At 41.1% G+C, this 17362-nt stretch overlaps 1 protein-coding gene across 3 annotated transcripts; it reads left to right on the forward strand.

Annotated features, from left to right (window-relative positions):
* The first annotated feature begins 10595 nt into the window (after positions 1-10595).
* LOC131547801 (uncharacterized) lies at positions 10596-16913 on the forward strand. Of its 3 annotated transcripts, none has more exons than XM_058788477.1 (2): positions 10596-11944; positions 14316-16913. In XM_058788477.1, exon 2 carries the CDS (start codon positions 14735-14737, stop codon positions 15374-15376), a length of 642 nt encoding a protein of 213 aa, XP_058644460.1. In that variant the 5' UTR covers positions 10596-11944; positions 14316-14734; the 3' UTR covers positions 15377-16913. The 3 variants fall into 2 exon arrangements, with proteins under 3 accessions (XP_058644459.1, XP_058644460.1, XP_058644461.1); XM_058788476.1 differs by having other exon boundaries at positions 10596-11956.
* The last annotated feature ends 449 nt before the right edge of the window (positions 16914-17362 follow it).

Genomic DNA, 17362 nt, shown 5'->3' on the forward strand with positions numbered 1-17362 from the left:
GTTCAGCTCAAAATCAGGTTGCTGCATGAAGAGGAAATCCATCTACTGGTTCTAGAGGGATCCACTGCGGACATCATTCTAGGGCGCCCCTGGTTTGCTCAACACGAACCATCCATTTCCTGGCGAACTGGGGAAGTCCTGAAGTGGGGTAACCAATGTTTTCCTGGCTGTTTTCCGCACATCCCTCAACCCTCTCCTCGCCGTGTCAAGACAGTAACCCTCAATTCCACGTCCATTGAAGTGGGAGTAACAGCCTGGGATGGTAACAGATTGCTTCTCTAGAGGACTTTCAGTGACGTTTTCTGCCCGAAGAAGGCTTCCCAATTACCTCCCCACCGGCCATGGGACTGCGCGATAGATCTAGTACCGGGTGAGCCAGTGCCCCGTGGAAAGGTTTATCCACTTTCACTTCCCGAACAGAAGGCCATGGAAGAGTATATTGAGGAGGCTTTACAACAAGGTTACATCCGGCCCTCGACTTCCCCTGCTGCTTCGAGTTTCTTTGTCGCCAAGAAGGACGGGGGCCTACGACCTTGCATTGATTACCGGGCACTCAACAAGATAACGGTAAAGTTCCATTACCCCTTCCTCTCGTCCCAGCGGCCCTAGAACATCTTCGCAGAGCCACCGTGTTTACCAAGTTGGACCTCCGCAGCGCTTATAACCTCATCCGAATACGTGAGGGGGACGAGTGGAAGACAGCTTTCGTGACCCCTACTGGCCACTATGAATATCTCGTCATGCTGTATGGTCTTGTCAACGCCCCCTCCGTATTTCAGGATTTTATGCACGAGGTACTCTGAGAGTTTCTTCATAGATTTGTGCTGGTCTATATTGATGATATCCTCATCTACTCCCGGAGCATGGCCGAACATCGCCACCACGTTACGGAGGTCCTGCAACACCTGAGAGACTTCCAGTTGTTCCTCAAGGCCCGAAAAGTGCTCCTTCCACCAGTCCTCAGTGCAGTTCCTTGGATATAACATCGACAGCGGTGGCATCCAGATGGACGAGGGGAAGGTGGAGGCTATCAGGACCTGGCCCACTCCTGCTACCATTAAGGAACTCCAACGCTTTCTGGGATTCTCGAACTTTGTACTCGGATATTGTCTCAGATCGAGGACCTCAATTCATATCGAGGGTATGGAAATCCTTTTTCAATCTCCTAGGTGTGACCATCAGCTTGTCATGGGGATATCACCCCCAAACGAATGGGAAGACCGAAAGGAAGATTCAAGAAATTGGGCGATTCCTACGAACCTTCTGCCACAGCCACCAGGACTCTTGGAACCAGTTCATTGGCTGGGCCGGGTATGCCCAGAATTCCCTGCGCCAACCCTCTACCGGAATGACTCCGTTCCAGTGTGTGCTCGGCTACCAGCCACCCCTGTTCCCCTGGTCCGGGGAACCATCAAATGTACCATCAGTGGATTACTGGTTCCAAGAGAGCGAGAGGGTCTGGGACGTCGCTCACCACCAGCTTCAGCGTGCAGTGCGTAGGCGCAAGATGACGGCTGACCTCCGTAGATCCGAAGCCCCACAGTATCAACCCGGACAGAAGGTCTGGCTGTCAACCAGGGACATCAGGATGCGCCTACCCTGCTAAAAGCTCAGTCCCAGATTTGTTGGCCCCTTCCCCATCACGAGACAGATCAACCCGGTTACCTACCAGCTTCAGCTCCCCCCTCAGTATAAGATTCACCCCACGTTCCACGTTTCACTGCTTAAACCTTACCACTCTCCTGTCTCTCCCTCCACAGAGCCTGGCCCAGCAGAAGAACCCCCTCTCCCATTGATTCTGGAAGACGGCGCCATCTATGAGGTCAAGGAAATCTTGGACTCCCGGCGCTGTGGTGGTCAGCTGGAGTACCTAGTCGACTGGGAGGGGTATGGCCCAGAAGAAAGATCTGGGTTCCCAGACACGACATCCTAGATCCCATACTGCTCGATGATTTCCATTCAAGTCACCCGGATCGTCCAACGCCCAGGGGTAGAGGTAGACCACCACGACGTCGGGGTCCTCAGCCCTCGGGAGCGGGCCGTGGAGAGGGGGGTAATGTTACGGATCAACAAGGCTCTGTCACCAGCCAGTCACAACGCACTCTCTCACCCGAGCTCTAATCAGCCACACCTGCACATCATTTGGTCACCAATCAACACTGGCATAAAAGCACACACCTCATGACACCTCAATGTCTGGTCTCATTTTTACGAAGTAGACTCCTTATGCTATCACAGTGACTTCCCTGCTACTTACCTCCAGTGTTCTCTCCAGCATTGTGTCTCCGGCGTACCCCAGTCTGTCTGCTCCAGTGATCTGTTCCCGAAGTCTGTTACTCCGCCTGTGTGAGGTGTGTGCTCTGGCTCGTATTCCTAGTATCCCTGTCAAGACGAAAATCTCCAATCAACTTCTCATCAGTAGTCAACTGGTCTACTGGACATCATACTCACCACTTTCAGTCCCTATTGCTCTGCTCAATCTAAATAAACATCTGTTATCAATCTGATTCCCGGCCTAAGTCTGCTTCTGTAACACCTTTAGGGGTACAACAGCCTGGCAACCTTTTACAAAAATTAACCATGGTTTTATTACAGTAACCACAGTTTACCACAGTGTTTGTAATAAAACTGCAGTAACCACAAATTTACCATGGTAATAATAATAATACATTTTAGTACTTATGTAACACCATGTTTATTTTTACCTTAAAGCATGCATACTTTTATGGTACTAATATGCTCCCTTTTAGGGGTATAGGTGCACCTTTGAGATTACAATTTTAGTATATTTTATTTCTGACAGTGTAATCAAAAGGTCTATGAAATGTAAAAAAAAAAAAAGTGAGTATAATTACTGATTATATTCTTTTAATAATTTAAAAGATCAGTTTAGTTTAGAGGTATCGGTATCGACGATACTGGGCTTGAAAATATCAGTATCGGATCGAAAATAAAATAAGAGGTATCGCCCATCCCTAGCAACTACTCGCCTGATATACAATCCAGGAGTGTCTTACGAGCGCCCCTCTAGTGCTTCGTAGTATTACAACACATAGAATTTTTTATTTCATTACCGTAAGGAGATGGAAAAACTGTGACAGACATTTCACTTTGTTACACCTGAGTGTCTGATTCCCATTCCCACTCAGCCAAATGTCAAGGACATTCACTCTTGCCAAAACAAATATACTAATCATTACAGAACTTTTCATCTGTGTGGACAGAGTAGAAGCATTTATTTAGACAGCTGCATTATGCTTGTCTTGAATACTTAATTTATTGCCCTTTAGAAAAGGGGAATCAGCTTGGATATATTTGTCTAATTTTATTTATTTATTTATTGAGGTAAGACCTCTCTGAGATTAAAAATAACTTTTACATGAGAGTCCTGGCCAAGATAGGCAGCCAAGTGTAATTTATACACATATACACAAACATTTACAAATTATTGACTCATCCTCCAATTATCAAATTATATATTTTTTAAAATATGATATTGTTTTCAAAGACACAAATTATAGCTTTAATTTAATTTATAGAGAATTCCAATCCATAGGGTACAGCATACTTGAAAGCTTTTTTGCCTAGTTCAGTTCAGACAATAGGTGCAGAAAGAAAAATTTTGGGAACAACAAAATAAACTACCAACAATTTTCTGTTGAACAAAACAAAAACAGGAGGGCAAATGAAATTTGTTGTATCGTTATTGATCATTGGGCCTTTTTAATCTACTCTTTCCTACTTTTTATTGCGGAATGTATTTTACACTCCATGGTTTAGGTTGTGGGGAAAAAAACAAAAAAAACATCGTCCTGTTTAAATAAAAATTAAATAAAAAAAAATGTTCTGTTTAAGTAAAGTGAGGTTTACAGTATAGACATTTTCATCTCGTGTGAATCTCCAGTCAGTGGAGCATCTGCCACAGGAAAGACATTCAGCTTAAAATGGGTATAGAGGGAATAAACCATTTACAGGTGCTGGTCATATAATTAGAATATCATCAAAAAGTTGATTTATTTCACTAATTCCATTTAAAAAGTGAAATTTGTATATCATATTCATTCATTACACACAGACTGATATATTTCAAATGTTTATTTCTTTGAATTTTGATGATTATAACTGACAACTAAGGAAAATCCCAAAATCAGTATCTCAGAAAATTTGAATATTTCTTAAGACCAATACAAAGAAAGGATTTTTAGAAATCTTGGCCAACTGAAAAGTATGAAAATGAAAAGTATGAGCATGTACAGCACTCAATACTTAGTTGGGGCTCCTTTTGCCTGAATTACTGCAGCAATGCGGTCGATCAGTCTGTGGCACTGCTCAGGTGTTATGAGAGCCCAGGTTGCTCTGATAGTGGCCTTCAGCTCTTCTGCATTGTTGTGTCTGGCATATCGCATCTTCCTCTTCACAATACCCCATAGATTTTCTATGGGGTTAAGGTCAGGCGAGTTTGCTGGCCAGTTAAGAACAGGGATACCATGGTCCTTAAACCAGATACTGGTTGCTTTGGCACTGTGTGCAGGTGCCAAGTCCTGCTGGAAAATGAAATCAGCATCTCCATAAAGCTTGTCAGCAGAAGGAAGCATGAAGTGCTCTAAAATTTCCTGGTAGATGGCTGCGTTGACTGTGGACTTCAGAAAACACAGTGGACCAAAACCAGAAGATGACATGGCAGCCCAAATCATCACAGACTATGGAAACTTCACACTGGACTTCAAGCAACTTGGATTCTGTGCCTCTCCACTCTTCCTTCAGACTCTAGGACCTTGATTTCCAAATGAAATGCAAAATTTACTTTCATCTGAAAAGTGGACTTTGGACCACTGAGCCACAGCCCAGGTAAGATGCTTCTGACGTTGTCTCTGGTTCAGAAGTGGCTTGGTAGCCCTTTTCCTGAAGACGTCTGAGCGTGGTGACTCTTGATGCACTGACTCCAGCTTCAGTTGAAGTGTCGTCCTCCGCAGTTCAAAGAACAAAACGCAGTGCCAGAGTTTGATTCCAGAGTAGGTTTTATTTTTTAATGGGATAAAACCGAAAACTCGTTTGCAAAGGAGTTCTCCCGAATGCTCTTTGTCTCTCGTATATATACTCAAAAATTACAAAGGGAGGGGGTTTCTATACATTGAACCCCACGTGTACCATTCTATATTTTGCTAGTGTACGTAATTCTATCTGTCCCATAGGAGAGAAGACCATCCTCACTTTGTTATGTTAAAGGGGGAAAAAGCCCCCTCCTCATTTCTTCCAGATGTGCTTTGCCACGTACACATTTTGACACAAAGGCCTTCAGAATATATTGGCAGATTCAACAGATACATTTTTGGCAAAATTCACCTTGATTACGTCCAAGTAATTCTAATTAATATCAATAAAAATCTTCTACACAGTCCACTCTTTGTGAAGCTCTCACAAGTGTTTGAATCAGCTTTGCTTGACAGTATTCTCAAGCTTGCAGTCATCTCTGTTGCTTGTGCACCTTTTCCTACCCAAATTATTCCTTCCAGTCAATTTTGCATTTAATATGCTTTGATACAGCACTCTGTAAACAGCCACACCTTTCAGTAATGACCCTCTGTGACTTACCCTCTTTGTGGAGGGCATCAATGTTCGTCTTCTGGACCATTGTCAAGTCAGCAGTCTTCTCCATTATTATGGTTTCAAATAACAAGAGATACCCGGAATTTGTACTGTAGGGATGGTCATTTATTGAAACTCAAATGTAAATATTCTAATATTTTGAGATACTGATTTTTGACTTTCATGAGCTGTAAGCTCTAATCATCAAAATGAAAAGAAATAAACATTTGAAATATATCAGTCTGTGTGTAATGAATGAATATAATATACAAGTTTCACTTTTTGAATGGAATTAGTGAAATAAATCAACTTTTTGATGATATTCTAATTATATGACCAGCACCTGTATATGCTGTATGACTGTCACGGTCACTGCCGGAAGGAACACGGAGCCGTGGATAAACGGAGTAGACTTTTGCTTGCCACTAACTTGGTCTCTGCTCTCTGAGTTCGATTGCTTCAGTCTGTTGTGCTGCTGAGAGGTTTGTGTTTGTAGCTCCGTGTACCTTCGCTTTTTATTGAATCTCTACCTTACTTTCAATCCCTTTTGTCTAAAGTGATAATATATAACTTAATTCCCACCATATTTCTGATGTTATCTTTCAAACTAATCTAACTAATTTGATCGTTCGCCTTTAAAAACCGCGAGTGCAGCTTGTTAGCCCGTTAGCTTGTCACTCGCGGTTCCATTTGCATTTCTATTCGCGCCTATTATTATTTTATTTTTTCCTCGCTCCGTTTTTCACGAGCTCATCAAACAACAGTGGTAAGTGGTAAGTTAAGTTGGTATCATTCATCAATCACGGTGAGTAATGGCTTCTTCTCCTGCTATTGTTGTTTGCACTGTCTGCCACATGTATAGTTTATCTGTCTCTGTCAGCAGCGAGGGATTCACATGTGATAAATGCAGGGAAATAGTTAGGCTGACAGAGAAGGTTTTAGAACTAGAGACACGCATCCAAACTTTAGTTGAGGACAGTAAGAATGTGAGGACTGTAGATACTGCTTTGGATGCGACTAGCTCAGGGAGTCCTGTACATTGTTCGGTTTCGGTTGAGCCCGTGCAGCAGGGCAACCGGGTGACAGTGAGGCGGCATAGTCGTGGGTCAAAACACCACTCTTCCGTTCCGATCAGAACATCAAACAGGTTCTCCCCACTCGGTGATGCACTCACTGAGAAACCTGATGAAAGTGCTCTAGTTATTGGCGATTCTATTGTACGGAACGTGAAAATAGAGACACCAGCCACCATAGTCCATTGTTTACCAGGAGCCAGAGCGCCTGACATCTTGGCAAATTTAAAAGTGCTGACTAATGCTAAAAGTAAATTCAGTAAGATTGTTATCCACGTCGGCGCTAATGATGTTCGACTTCACCAGTCGGAGATCACCAAAAATAATGTTAAAGAGGTGTGTGAACTTGCAAGTACGATGTCAGACACTGTAATATGCTCTGGACCGGTCCCTGCTTACCGTGGCGATGAGATTCATAGCAGACTGTCGTCACTTAATGGCTGGATGTCTAAGTGGTGCCCGCAAAATAACATAGGCTTTATAGACAATTGGAAGAATTTTTGGGACAGACCTGACCTGTTGAAAAGAGATGGTGTTCATCCCTCCTGTGGTGGTGCCGCTCTTCTCTCTAGAAATATGGCACATAGTCTTAGAGTTTGTACTTGACTAACTGGAGCCCAGGTCAGGAAGCAGACAGACTGGCTAAACCGATCGTCTGCTAGCTGCCTCACGTCACCAAAGTCAGTTAACTCTCAGCACATAGAATCTTTTTCATCTAGATATCACGCTATAGAGACTGTGTCTGTTCCCCGAACTAGAAAATACAGAAAACATCCAAACCAAAGTAATAGTAACAATTTAATTGATGTTCAACAAATAAAAAAACTATATAATACAGATAAACACATGATAAAGCTTGGCTTATTGAATATTAGATCCCTTTCTTCAAAAGCACTTTTTGTAAATGATATGTTCACTGACCATAAACTAGATGTGCTTTGTCTGACAGAAACCTGGCTAAAACAAGATGATTACATTACTTTAAACGAGTGTACACCCCAAGATTACGGTTACAAACATGAACCGCGTCCAAAAGGTAAAGGGGGAGGTGTTGCTACAATTTATAGAAATATTTTCAGTATCTCTCAGAGGTCGGGTTTCAAGTATAATTCGTTCGAAGAAATGGTGCTTCATATAACGTTATCCAAAGAAACAAGTGTTAACGATAAATCCCCTGTGATGTTTGTACTGGCTACTGTATACAGGCCACCAGGGCACCATACAGACTTTATTAAAGAATTTTCTGATCTTCTATCGGAGTTAGTACTGACTGCAGATAAAGTCCTAATCGTTGGTGATTTTAATATCCATGATGATAATGAAAGAGATTCGTTGGGATCAGCATTTATAGACATTCTAAACTCAATTGGTGTTAAACAACACGTGTCAGGACCTACTCATTGTCGAAATCATACTCTAGATTTAATACTGTCACATGGAATTGATATCAGTGGCGTTGAAATTTTACAGCAGAGCGATGACATCTCAGATCATTATCTAGTCTCCTGTATATTCCATATAGCTAAAGCTGTAAAGCCAACTTCTTGTTACAAATATGGTAGAACCATCACTTCTACCACAAAAGGCTGCTTTATAAATAATCTTCCTGACTTATCTCAGTTCCTCAGTATATCCAATAGCTCAGAACAACTTGATGATGTAATAGGAACTATGGACTCTCTCTTTTCTAGCACTCTAGATGCGGTTGCTCCTTTACGCTTAAGGAAGATTAAGGATAAGAGTCCAACACCGTGGTATAATGAGCACACCCGCGCCCTAAAGAGAGCAGCCCGGAAAATGGAGTGCAGCTGGAGGAAAACTAAATTAGAGGTATTTCGTTTAGCTTGGCGGGAAAGTACCCTATCCTACAGAAAAGCATTAAAAACGGCTAGATCTGATTACTTTTCATATCTTCTAGAAGAAAACAAACATAACCCTCTGTATTTATTCAATACAGTAACTAAATTAACGAAAAATCAAGCATCAACAGGTGTTGGCATTTCCCAAGAGCATAGCAGTAATGACTTTATGAACTACTTCACTTCCAAGATCGATACTATCAGAGATAAAATTGTATCCTTGCAGCCGTCAGCTACAGTATCGCATCAGATAGCGCACTATAGATCCCCTGAGGAATAATTTCATTCATTCTCTACTGTGGGAGAGGAAGAATTGTATAAACTTGTTAAATCATCTAAACCAACAACATGTTAGACCCGATTCCATCTAAACTACTAAAAGAGCTGCTTCCAGAAGTCATAGATCCTCTTTTGGCTATTATTAATTCATCATTGTCTTTAGGATATGTCCCCAAAACCTTCAAATTGGCTGTTATTAAGACTCTCATTAAAAAACCACAACTTGACCCCAAAGATCTAGTTAATTACAGACCGATCTCAAATCTACCTTTTCTGTCAAAGATACTAGAAAAGGTAGTATCCTCACAATTATATTCCTTCCTAGAGAAAAATGATATCTGTGAGGAATTCCAGTCAGGATTTAGATCGTATCATAGTACTGAGACTGTTCTCATTAGAGTTACAAATGACCTGCTTCTATCATCTGATCGTGGTTGTATCTCTTTATTAGTTCTACTGGATCTTAGCGCTGCGTTCGACACTATCGACCACAACATTCTTTTGAATAGACTACAAAACTTTGTTGGCATTAGTGGAAGTGCCTTAGCATGGTTCAAATCGTACTTATCTGACCGCCATCAGTTCGTAGCAGTGAATGAAGAGGTATCATATCGATCACAAGTGCAGTATGGAGTACCTCAAGGCTCAGTACTAGGGCCGTTACTTTTCACGCTTTATATGTTACCCTTGGGAGATATTATCAGGAGACATGGTGTTAGCTTTCACTGTTATGCTGATGATACTCAGCTCTATATTTCTTCGGCCCGGTGAAACACACCAAATTGAGAAACTAACGGAATGCATAGTCGATATAAAAACTGGATGACGAATAATTTTTACTGCTAAATTCAGAAAAAACAGAGGTGTTAATTATCGGACCTAAAAACCCCACATGTAATAACCTAGAACATTATCTAACACTTGATGGCTGCTCTGTCAATTCTTCTTCATCAGTCAGGAACCTAGGTGTGCTGTTCGATAGCAATCTGTCATTTGAAAGCCATGTTTCTAGCATCTGTAAAACTGCATTTTTTCATCTCAAAAGCATATCTAAATTGCGACCAATGCTCTCAACGTCAAATACAGAAATGTTAATTCATGCGTTTATGACTTCAAGGTTAGACTATTGTAATGCTTTATTAGGTGGTTGTTCTGCACGCTTGATCAACAAACTACAGTTAGTCCAAAATGCAGCAGCTAGAGTCCTTACTAGAACCAGGAAATATGACCATATTAGCCTGGTTCTGTCAACACTGCACTGGCTCCCTATGAAGCAACGGATAGATTTTAAAATCTTGTTAATTACTTATAAAGCCCTGAATGGTTTAGCTCCTCAGTACTTGAGCGAGCTCTTATCGCATTATAGTCCTCCACGTCCGCTGCGTTCTCAAAACTCTGGCCGTTTGATAATATTCCTATTTAGCACCCAAACTCTGGAACAATCTACCTAACACTGTTCAGGAGGCAGACACACTCTGTCAGTTTAAATCTAGATTAAAGACCCATCTCTTTAGCCTGGCTTACACATAACACACTAATACACTTCTATTATTCAAATCCGTTAAAGGATTGTTAGGCTGCATTAATTAGATAGATATATCCCCAGATATATCAACCAAAAATAACAAAATAACTCAAATATAATAAAATACCTAACTACATAATACTACTATTGTTAGAAATTGCAACAAAATTAAAATAGAAATATAAACTTTTGAACTGCGGGTTTCGTCTGGTCAGAGGAGAACTGGCCCCCCGACTGAGCCTGGTTTCTCACAAGGTTTTTTTTTCTCCATTCTGTCTCGGAGGGGGTTTTGGTTCCTTGCCGCTGTCGCCTCTGGCTTGCTCAGTCAGGGACACTTAATTTCTAGCGATTATCACCGATTTGATTGCACAGATACTATTTAAACTAAACTGAGCTAGACAATGACATCTCTGAATTCAATAATGAAATGCCTTTAACTGAAAATTGAGTGTTTAATCTTATCATTATACATTACTGACACTCTATCCTCCAATTTGATACTGTTAAGTGCTTTGACACAATCTGTATTGTAAAAGCGCTATATAAATAAAGGTGACTTGACTTGACTTTTATTTCCAACACACAGGGTATATCCACACATGGAACAAGGGATGACACACGAACGTAACTGGTAGACCCGATGAACACAAACTGAACAGACTAGGGCTTATAAAGACAGGACAATCAAGGAACTAAGGAGACACACCTGGAATCAAATTAACACAATCAGACAGGGGAAAAAAACTGGGTCACAGGGGACACATGGGGAGCAAAAACGCAACAAAACAGTCCAGGGGTGTGACAATGACCTTCATAAAAGGGGGGAAAAAAATAGCTTTTAGACTTTTTTGGCCCACTGATGCTATGCATATCAAGTGCTTGAAGGTACAAGTGAAATGATTTAAATGCAAAGACATTACATTGACTTCTCTTATCAATCACTTTATGGAGGCGTGTAACTGTATCCTAGGATAAAAACAGAACAGAACACATTTATCATAAATAGAAAGTAAAACCCAGCCCATTATAACCAAATACAGCGGCTGCACTGCTGAGACAACATTGTCTATATAAAAGGAGACATCTTGGACCTCAGGGACTGCCAACCACTGGAAGGTGAGTCAAGACTCTGCTGTGCCAAAATTATTAATTTAATTAATAATATAAAATTACTTATAATATTAATAGGAATGTTTGATATTGTTAAAAGAAAAAGGGCATACATTAAATTATATATTAACAGAAAACAATATCTATTAAATAGTCTGTGTCCATGCACTTAACAGAACCTAGCAGAAACCTTTCTGGCCTTGAAAACAAAAAGGTGGGCAGCTTGGATGTACACATAATGAAATACCACATCTTTAATGAAAGTACTATGTTAATGCAAAAGAATAATTAATAGTGGAACATTGTTTTCATAACTTAAGTAAGTTTGACACCTACATTGTTTTACATATTAACCTTTTAACAGAAAAGTACTACCATGGGAGATGGTGAAATGGAGTGTTTCGGGCCCGCGGCCGTTTACCTTCGGAAGCCAGAAAGAGAGCGAATCGAGGTTCAGAACACCCCCTTAGATGCCAAATCAGCAATCTTCATGACAGACGCAGATGAGGAAGGTACAGTGAAAGGTACTCTTTTTAGTGTATCTGATGGATTCAGTACCTCAGAGAGTGATATTTCTGCAGGACTGTAAACATCAATCAATGTGAGAATTGTGAGAGTTTAAATGTTAAACAAAGATTTCATAAAACAGGAAAACATAAAATATAGTTTAGCCTTTCTTTTCATTCAACACCTGGAGAACACTGTTAAGTCTTTATCACACTTAAAATCAGAAAAACAGAGGTGAATAAAACAGCAAGACATGGGATGTAGTATGTTCTCCAACTTGCTTTGGAGCAGTTCACACATGCTTTCAAAACTTATTGAAATAAATCATATGTCATTGTTAAAACCAACACACCAACACAATTCTTGTTAATTTTGAGGCAAATGAATAAATTAAAAAAAGTTGTTTTAACTATGCCATTAACTATGTTCAGGAGATTACACGTGATTTTCCACTTGTCTGGATTGTTACCAAATTACAGTTCATGTACATGTTCATTCTTTTTAATTTCCTAAACATCTTTTCAAACACCATCATTATAATGCAATTTTTATTGTTGCTAAAGGAAAATCTATAACATTAGAAGACATAATGTGAGTGATATTTGCCAGTACATCTGTAGTTGGTTAAAACGTAGTTGTCTGTTTGCACACAATGAAAAACAATTAGAACTTTTTAGATGGTCCCTAACGAATTTCCCGCACTACATTAGACATTCGGTGGACATTCGCAAGTAAATATGCTATCAAAACAATATTTCGCCATATTGATCAATTGTGAAAAAAAAAATGAATTTGCACATATAATTAGAAAGTTATTGAACGTGGAATTGTGTGAATGTGCGAATATAAAACCAACTTTACCCTGGTCTAATACGGGACAGTTGGCAATCCTAGGTTGACGATTATTAGCTACCACGTAGCTAGGGTTAGCTATATCATCTATTAGGTAGTAAACATAAAATCCTTACTCTGTTTCGCAGTCTTTTTGAACATATGTTCAATATTCTGTGCAAGGGCGTAGGTTTGCTTTTGACATTGGTGGGGACATCTCTTCCGTTTCTCCTGCTCTTTTCGCCCCATTCTCACTAACGTATCCAGCTGGATGTCGCCTCAGATTTAAAACGTTAGTTTCTGCGCAATGTTACATGTCGCGCACTGCTAGTAACACATTAATGTAAGGAGAATCACAGAAGTGGTGATTATGGCTTCAGTTTGGTTTAGATACTTTTTTTATTTGAGGGATTTGAGTTTAAAATTACACTTTATTGCAAAACAATTCACAAAAAAAAAAAAAATTAATTATATGCAGGGATATTTTTTTTTTCCAGAATATTCTGTAATATTAATTTTGTCATATAATTGAATAATTTTTTTCCTGAAATGTGTGTTTATTAGAACTGAACATTTTTACAGACTTTATTAGAACTTAACTGTGGTATTTGTGGATAAGATCATGGACAGGTAAAACTCATCATCACCATGGTCATATCCTTCTAATAAAAAAAGAAATAAAAAGAAAAAGAAAAAAGAAAAGAAAAAACTATTAAGTTTGTAAAGGAACATCCATAAAAGTGACTTATATCCCTCTAATTTAGCCTAGAATATTGAATGTGAAATAGTAGCACTCATAAAAAAATATTTAGCCAAATATCTTGCCAAGACCATATTTCAACAGTGCAAAGTAATTTCAGGGTGGTATTGTGTTGATTGATTAATAATGACACGATCATGCCAGAATTCTGTGTCAAATAAAATGGGTCAAGGGCCACATGCTATGTTTATCACTGGATAGAGTGCAAGTATGCATGTGTCGCATATCAGTTCTCATTCTTACAGTCGTGGTCAGAATTATTGGCACCCTTAATAAATAAGATCAAAGCCGCCTGTAAAAAATAAAAATCTGTATTGTTTATACTTTGATCTTTCATTAAAAAAATAAATAAAATAATCACAAAAATCTAACCTTTCAATAAGAAAAAAAAAAAAGGAAACAGGCATGTGATCAGCTAGAGACAAAAAAAGCAGGAAAATATGACCACGCCCCAAGCCACGCCCCCAGCACTTATTAAAAAAAAATACATTTTAGCACATTAAAAGATATATCTTATATTGTAATACATGCTATTGTCCTGTAAAAATAAAAAGCAGCATTTAATAATCATGATAATGATATAATATAATTATAAAATATTAATAGAATTGTTATTATTAAAGTACCTGCCAAAAGTTTGGAAACATTACAATTATTAATGATTTTGAAATAAATATCTTCTGCTCATCAAGGCTGCATTGTGAATGTGTTAATAATAATAAAAATAATAATAATATATATATATATATAATAAAATGTAATGTTATTCCTGTGATGCAAAGCAGAATGATGCAAAAGCAGAAGGTCCCTGTGGAAGCGGAGTGACCGGGGACCAAGGCAGAGCCGGCAGAGCAGGAAGCCAGGGCAGAGTGGACGGGACTGGAGCCCACCAGGGCGGAGCCGACGGGACTGGAGCCCACCAGGGCGGAGCAGAAGACTGCCAGAGCCAGACAGCAGACCACCACGGCAGCGCAGATAGAGCAGGAGCCCACCAGGGCGGAGCAGAAGACCACCAGAGCCAGATAGTGGACCACCACAGCGGAGCAGATGGAACAGGTGGAGCAGAAGACCACCAGAGCGGAGCAGACGGACCCGCAGACCACCACGGTGGAGCAGATAGAGCAGGAGCCCACTACGACGGATTAGGAACCCACAGCAGAGCCTGGGACCTAGGGAGAACAGAGACATAAAAAGGAGAGAGAACATGCACGCACCCAAGGACCGAGGCAGGGAACACAGAAAGTTCATTGACGGCCTCCATAGCTGTCACAGGACAGAACGAGAGTTCATTGACGGCCTCCATAGCCATGACAGGACAGAACGAAAGTTCATTGACGGCCTCCATAGCCATGACAGGACAGAACGAGAGTTCATTGACGGCCTCCATAGCTGTGACAGGACAGAACGAGAGTTCACCGACGATACCGCTGACACCTCTGGAGGTTCTGCAGCAGCTGCCGCCACCTCTGGAGGTTCTACAGCAGTAAACTCAGGACACAGGGAGAGTTTAGTAACGGTCTCTTCGACCGCAACACAACTGGTTGAGAGTACATTACTGGGTGCCACCACCATACAAGGGGCCGACGCGAGCCCCGCCGCTTCTGGAGGTTCTGCAGCGTGGACCGCCACCTCTGGAGAAGCTACAGCGGGCGCCACCACCTCGGGCAGTTCTGCGGTGGTGTACGCAGCCCAAACGCAACACAAAGCGATTCCCATCCGGGGAAGTGCCTCAGACAGGGGAATATGCATAAGAACAGGAGGGTTAGAGGGAGTTGGTTTGGGGATACCAGCCATGCGTGCAGACACCAGCGGTACATCCCTCAAACTAGACATCAAACTGGGATAGTGGAAGACTGACCTTGATGATCTGGGTGTGTCTGCCCGGACGTGACGTGACTCTGGACGGTCAGCGGAGACGTGACGTGACTCTGGACGAGCAGCGGAGACGTGACGTGACTCTGGACGAGCAGCGGAGACGTGACGTGACTCTGGACGAGCAGCGGAGCGTGGCGTGACTCTGGACGAGCAGCGGAGACGTGACGTGACTCTGGACGAGCAGCGGAGACGTGACGTGACTCTGGACGAGCAGCGGAGACGTGACGTGACTCTGGACGAGCAGCGGAGACGTGACGTGACTCTGGACGAGCAGCGGAGACGTGACGTGACTCTGGACGAGCAGCGGAGACGGGGCAAGATTCTGGGAGATCAGTTGAGACGTGACTCGGTTGATGACGACCAATTGTGACTTGATTTGACTCTCTGACATCAACTGTGACTTGATTGGACTCTTTGACATTAACTATGACTTGACTTAGCTCATGAAAATCAGCTTTGACTTGACTTGATTCATGGCGATCAGCGGTGACTTGACTTAGCTCATGAAGATCAGCTTTGACTTGGCTTGACTTGTGAAGATCGGCTGTGTCTTGGCTTGACTCGTGAAGATCGGCTGTGTCTTGGCTTGACGGTTGCGATCATACAATTGAGTGCGGTGTCGCGTTCCTCTGCGACACCCACAGTGAACGATGAACCAACAGTCAATAGAGCATAGTCCATAAAATCACTTAAAGACGAACGGGGACCCTCACGAATGAGTCGTGATTTGAGCGGCTGGTTAATGCCCTCGCAAAAGAAGTCTATGAGTACACAGTCCGGCAGATCAGAAAAATAGGCCACATCTAAATACTCTTGTATATAATCCTCGAGCGATCGCACTCCCTGCTCGAGGGTTAATAACAGTCTTGCAGTGTCCATACCTGGCCAATATCCGCATGAAAAGCTGCTGGATCCTTGTGTGGCCGAGTATTCTGTTACGGGGCTGACGAGACGTGAGACGTGCGGATCCATCTGCAGACTTTTATTGAAGAGAGACGTGGTCATAACAGGCAGGGTCAAACAGTGGCAAACAGGTATAACATGGGTGAGACAAAGAGTAAACTGAGACAAGCGTGGGTCAACGATCGGCGAACAGTATCCAAAGGGGCGAGACAGGAGAGGTAATCCAAAACGTCAGCGATAGTCCAGGCAGGGGAAAACACAATCCGACAAAGGCAAGGCAAGACTAGGGAAACTAACGGGGCTCTGTAAGGCAGCGATAATGCATACAATACTCGGCCGTGACGGAAGGAAAGTCCAGGGTTGAAATAGAGTGTGTGATTAGTGAGAGCTGTGTGTGCAATCAGTGCAATTGTAATATGTGGCAGCTGTGTGATCTGTGCGATGGATGATGGTGAGTGAGTGACCTCTGGTGGTGAGTGAATGGAAGTACAGACCAGATTCGTGACAACTTTAATGCAGGGTTCCTGAATTAGTTTTCGCAGAGGGCCGAATTCTGCCAACAATACCAAGCCAAGGGCCACTGACCTATATATATATATATTAGTGCTGGGCAACAATTAATCTAGATTAATCTCATCCAAAATAAAAGTTTTTGTTTATATAATATATCTGTGTGTACTGTGAATATTTATTATGTGTATATAAAGACACACACATACAGTATATATTTTGAAAATATTTACATGTATTTACATGTATATATTTATATTAATATAATTTATATGATATATAAATATATTTAATATATTAACATAACACATTTTTCTTAAATATATACATACATGGGTGTGTATTCATATATACATAATAAATATACACAATACACACACATATATTATGTACACATAAACTTTTATTTTGGATGAGATTAATCTAGATTAATCGTTGCCCAGCACTAATATATATATATATATATATATATATATATATATATATATATATATATATATATATATAGTCTATATAGTAGTCTGTTTTATTCAAACAATTATGA

This window comes from Onychostoma macrolepis, chromosome 10 (assembly GCF_012432095.1).
Source record: "Onychostoma macrolepis isolate SWU-2019 chromosome 10, ASM1243209v1, whole genome shotgun sequence".
In the NCBI taxonomy this organism is placed as follows: Eukaryota; Metazoa; Chordata; class Actinopteri; order Cypriniformes; family Cyprinidae; genus Onychostoma; species Onychostoma macrolepis.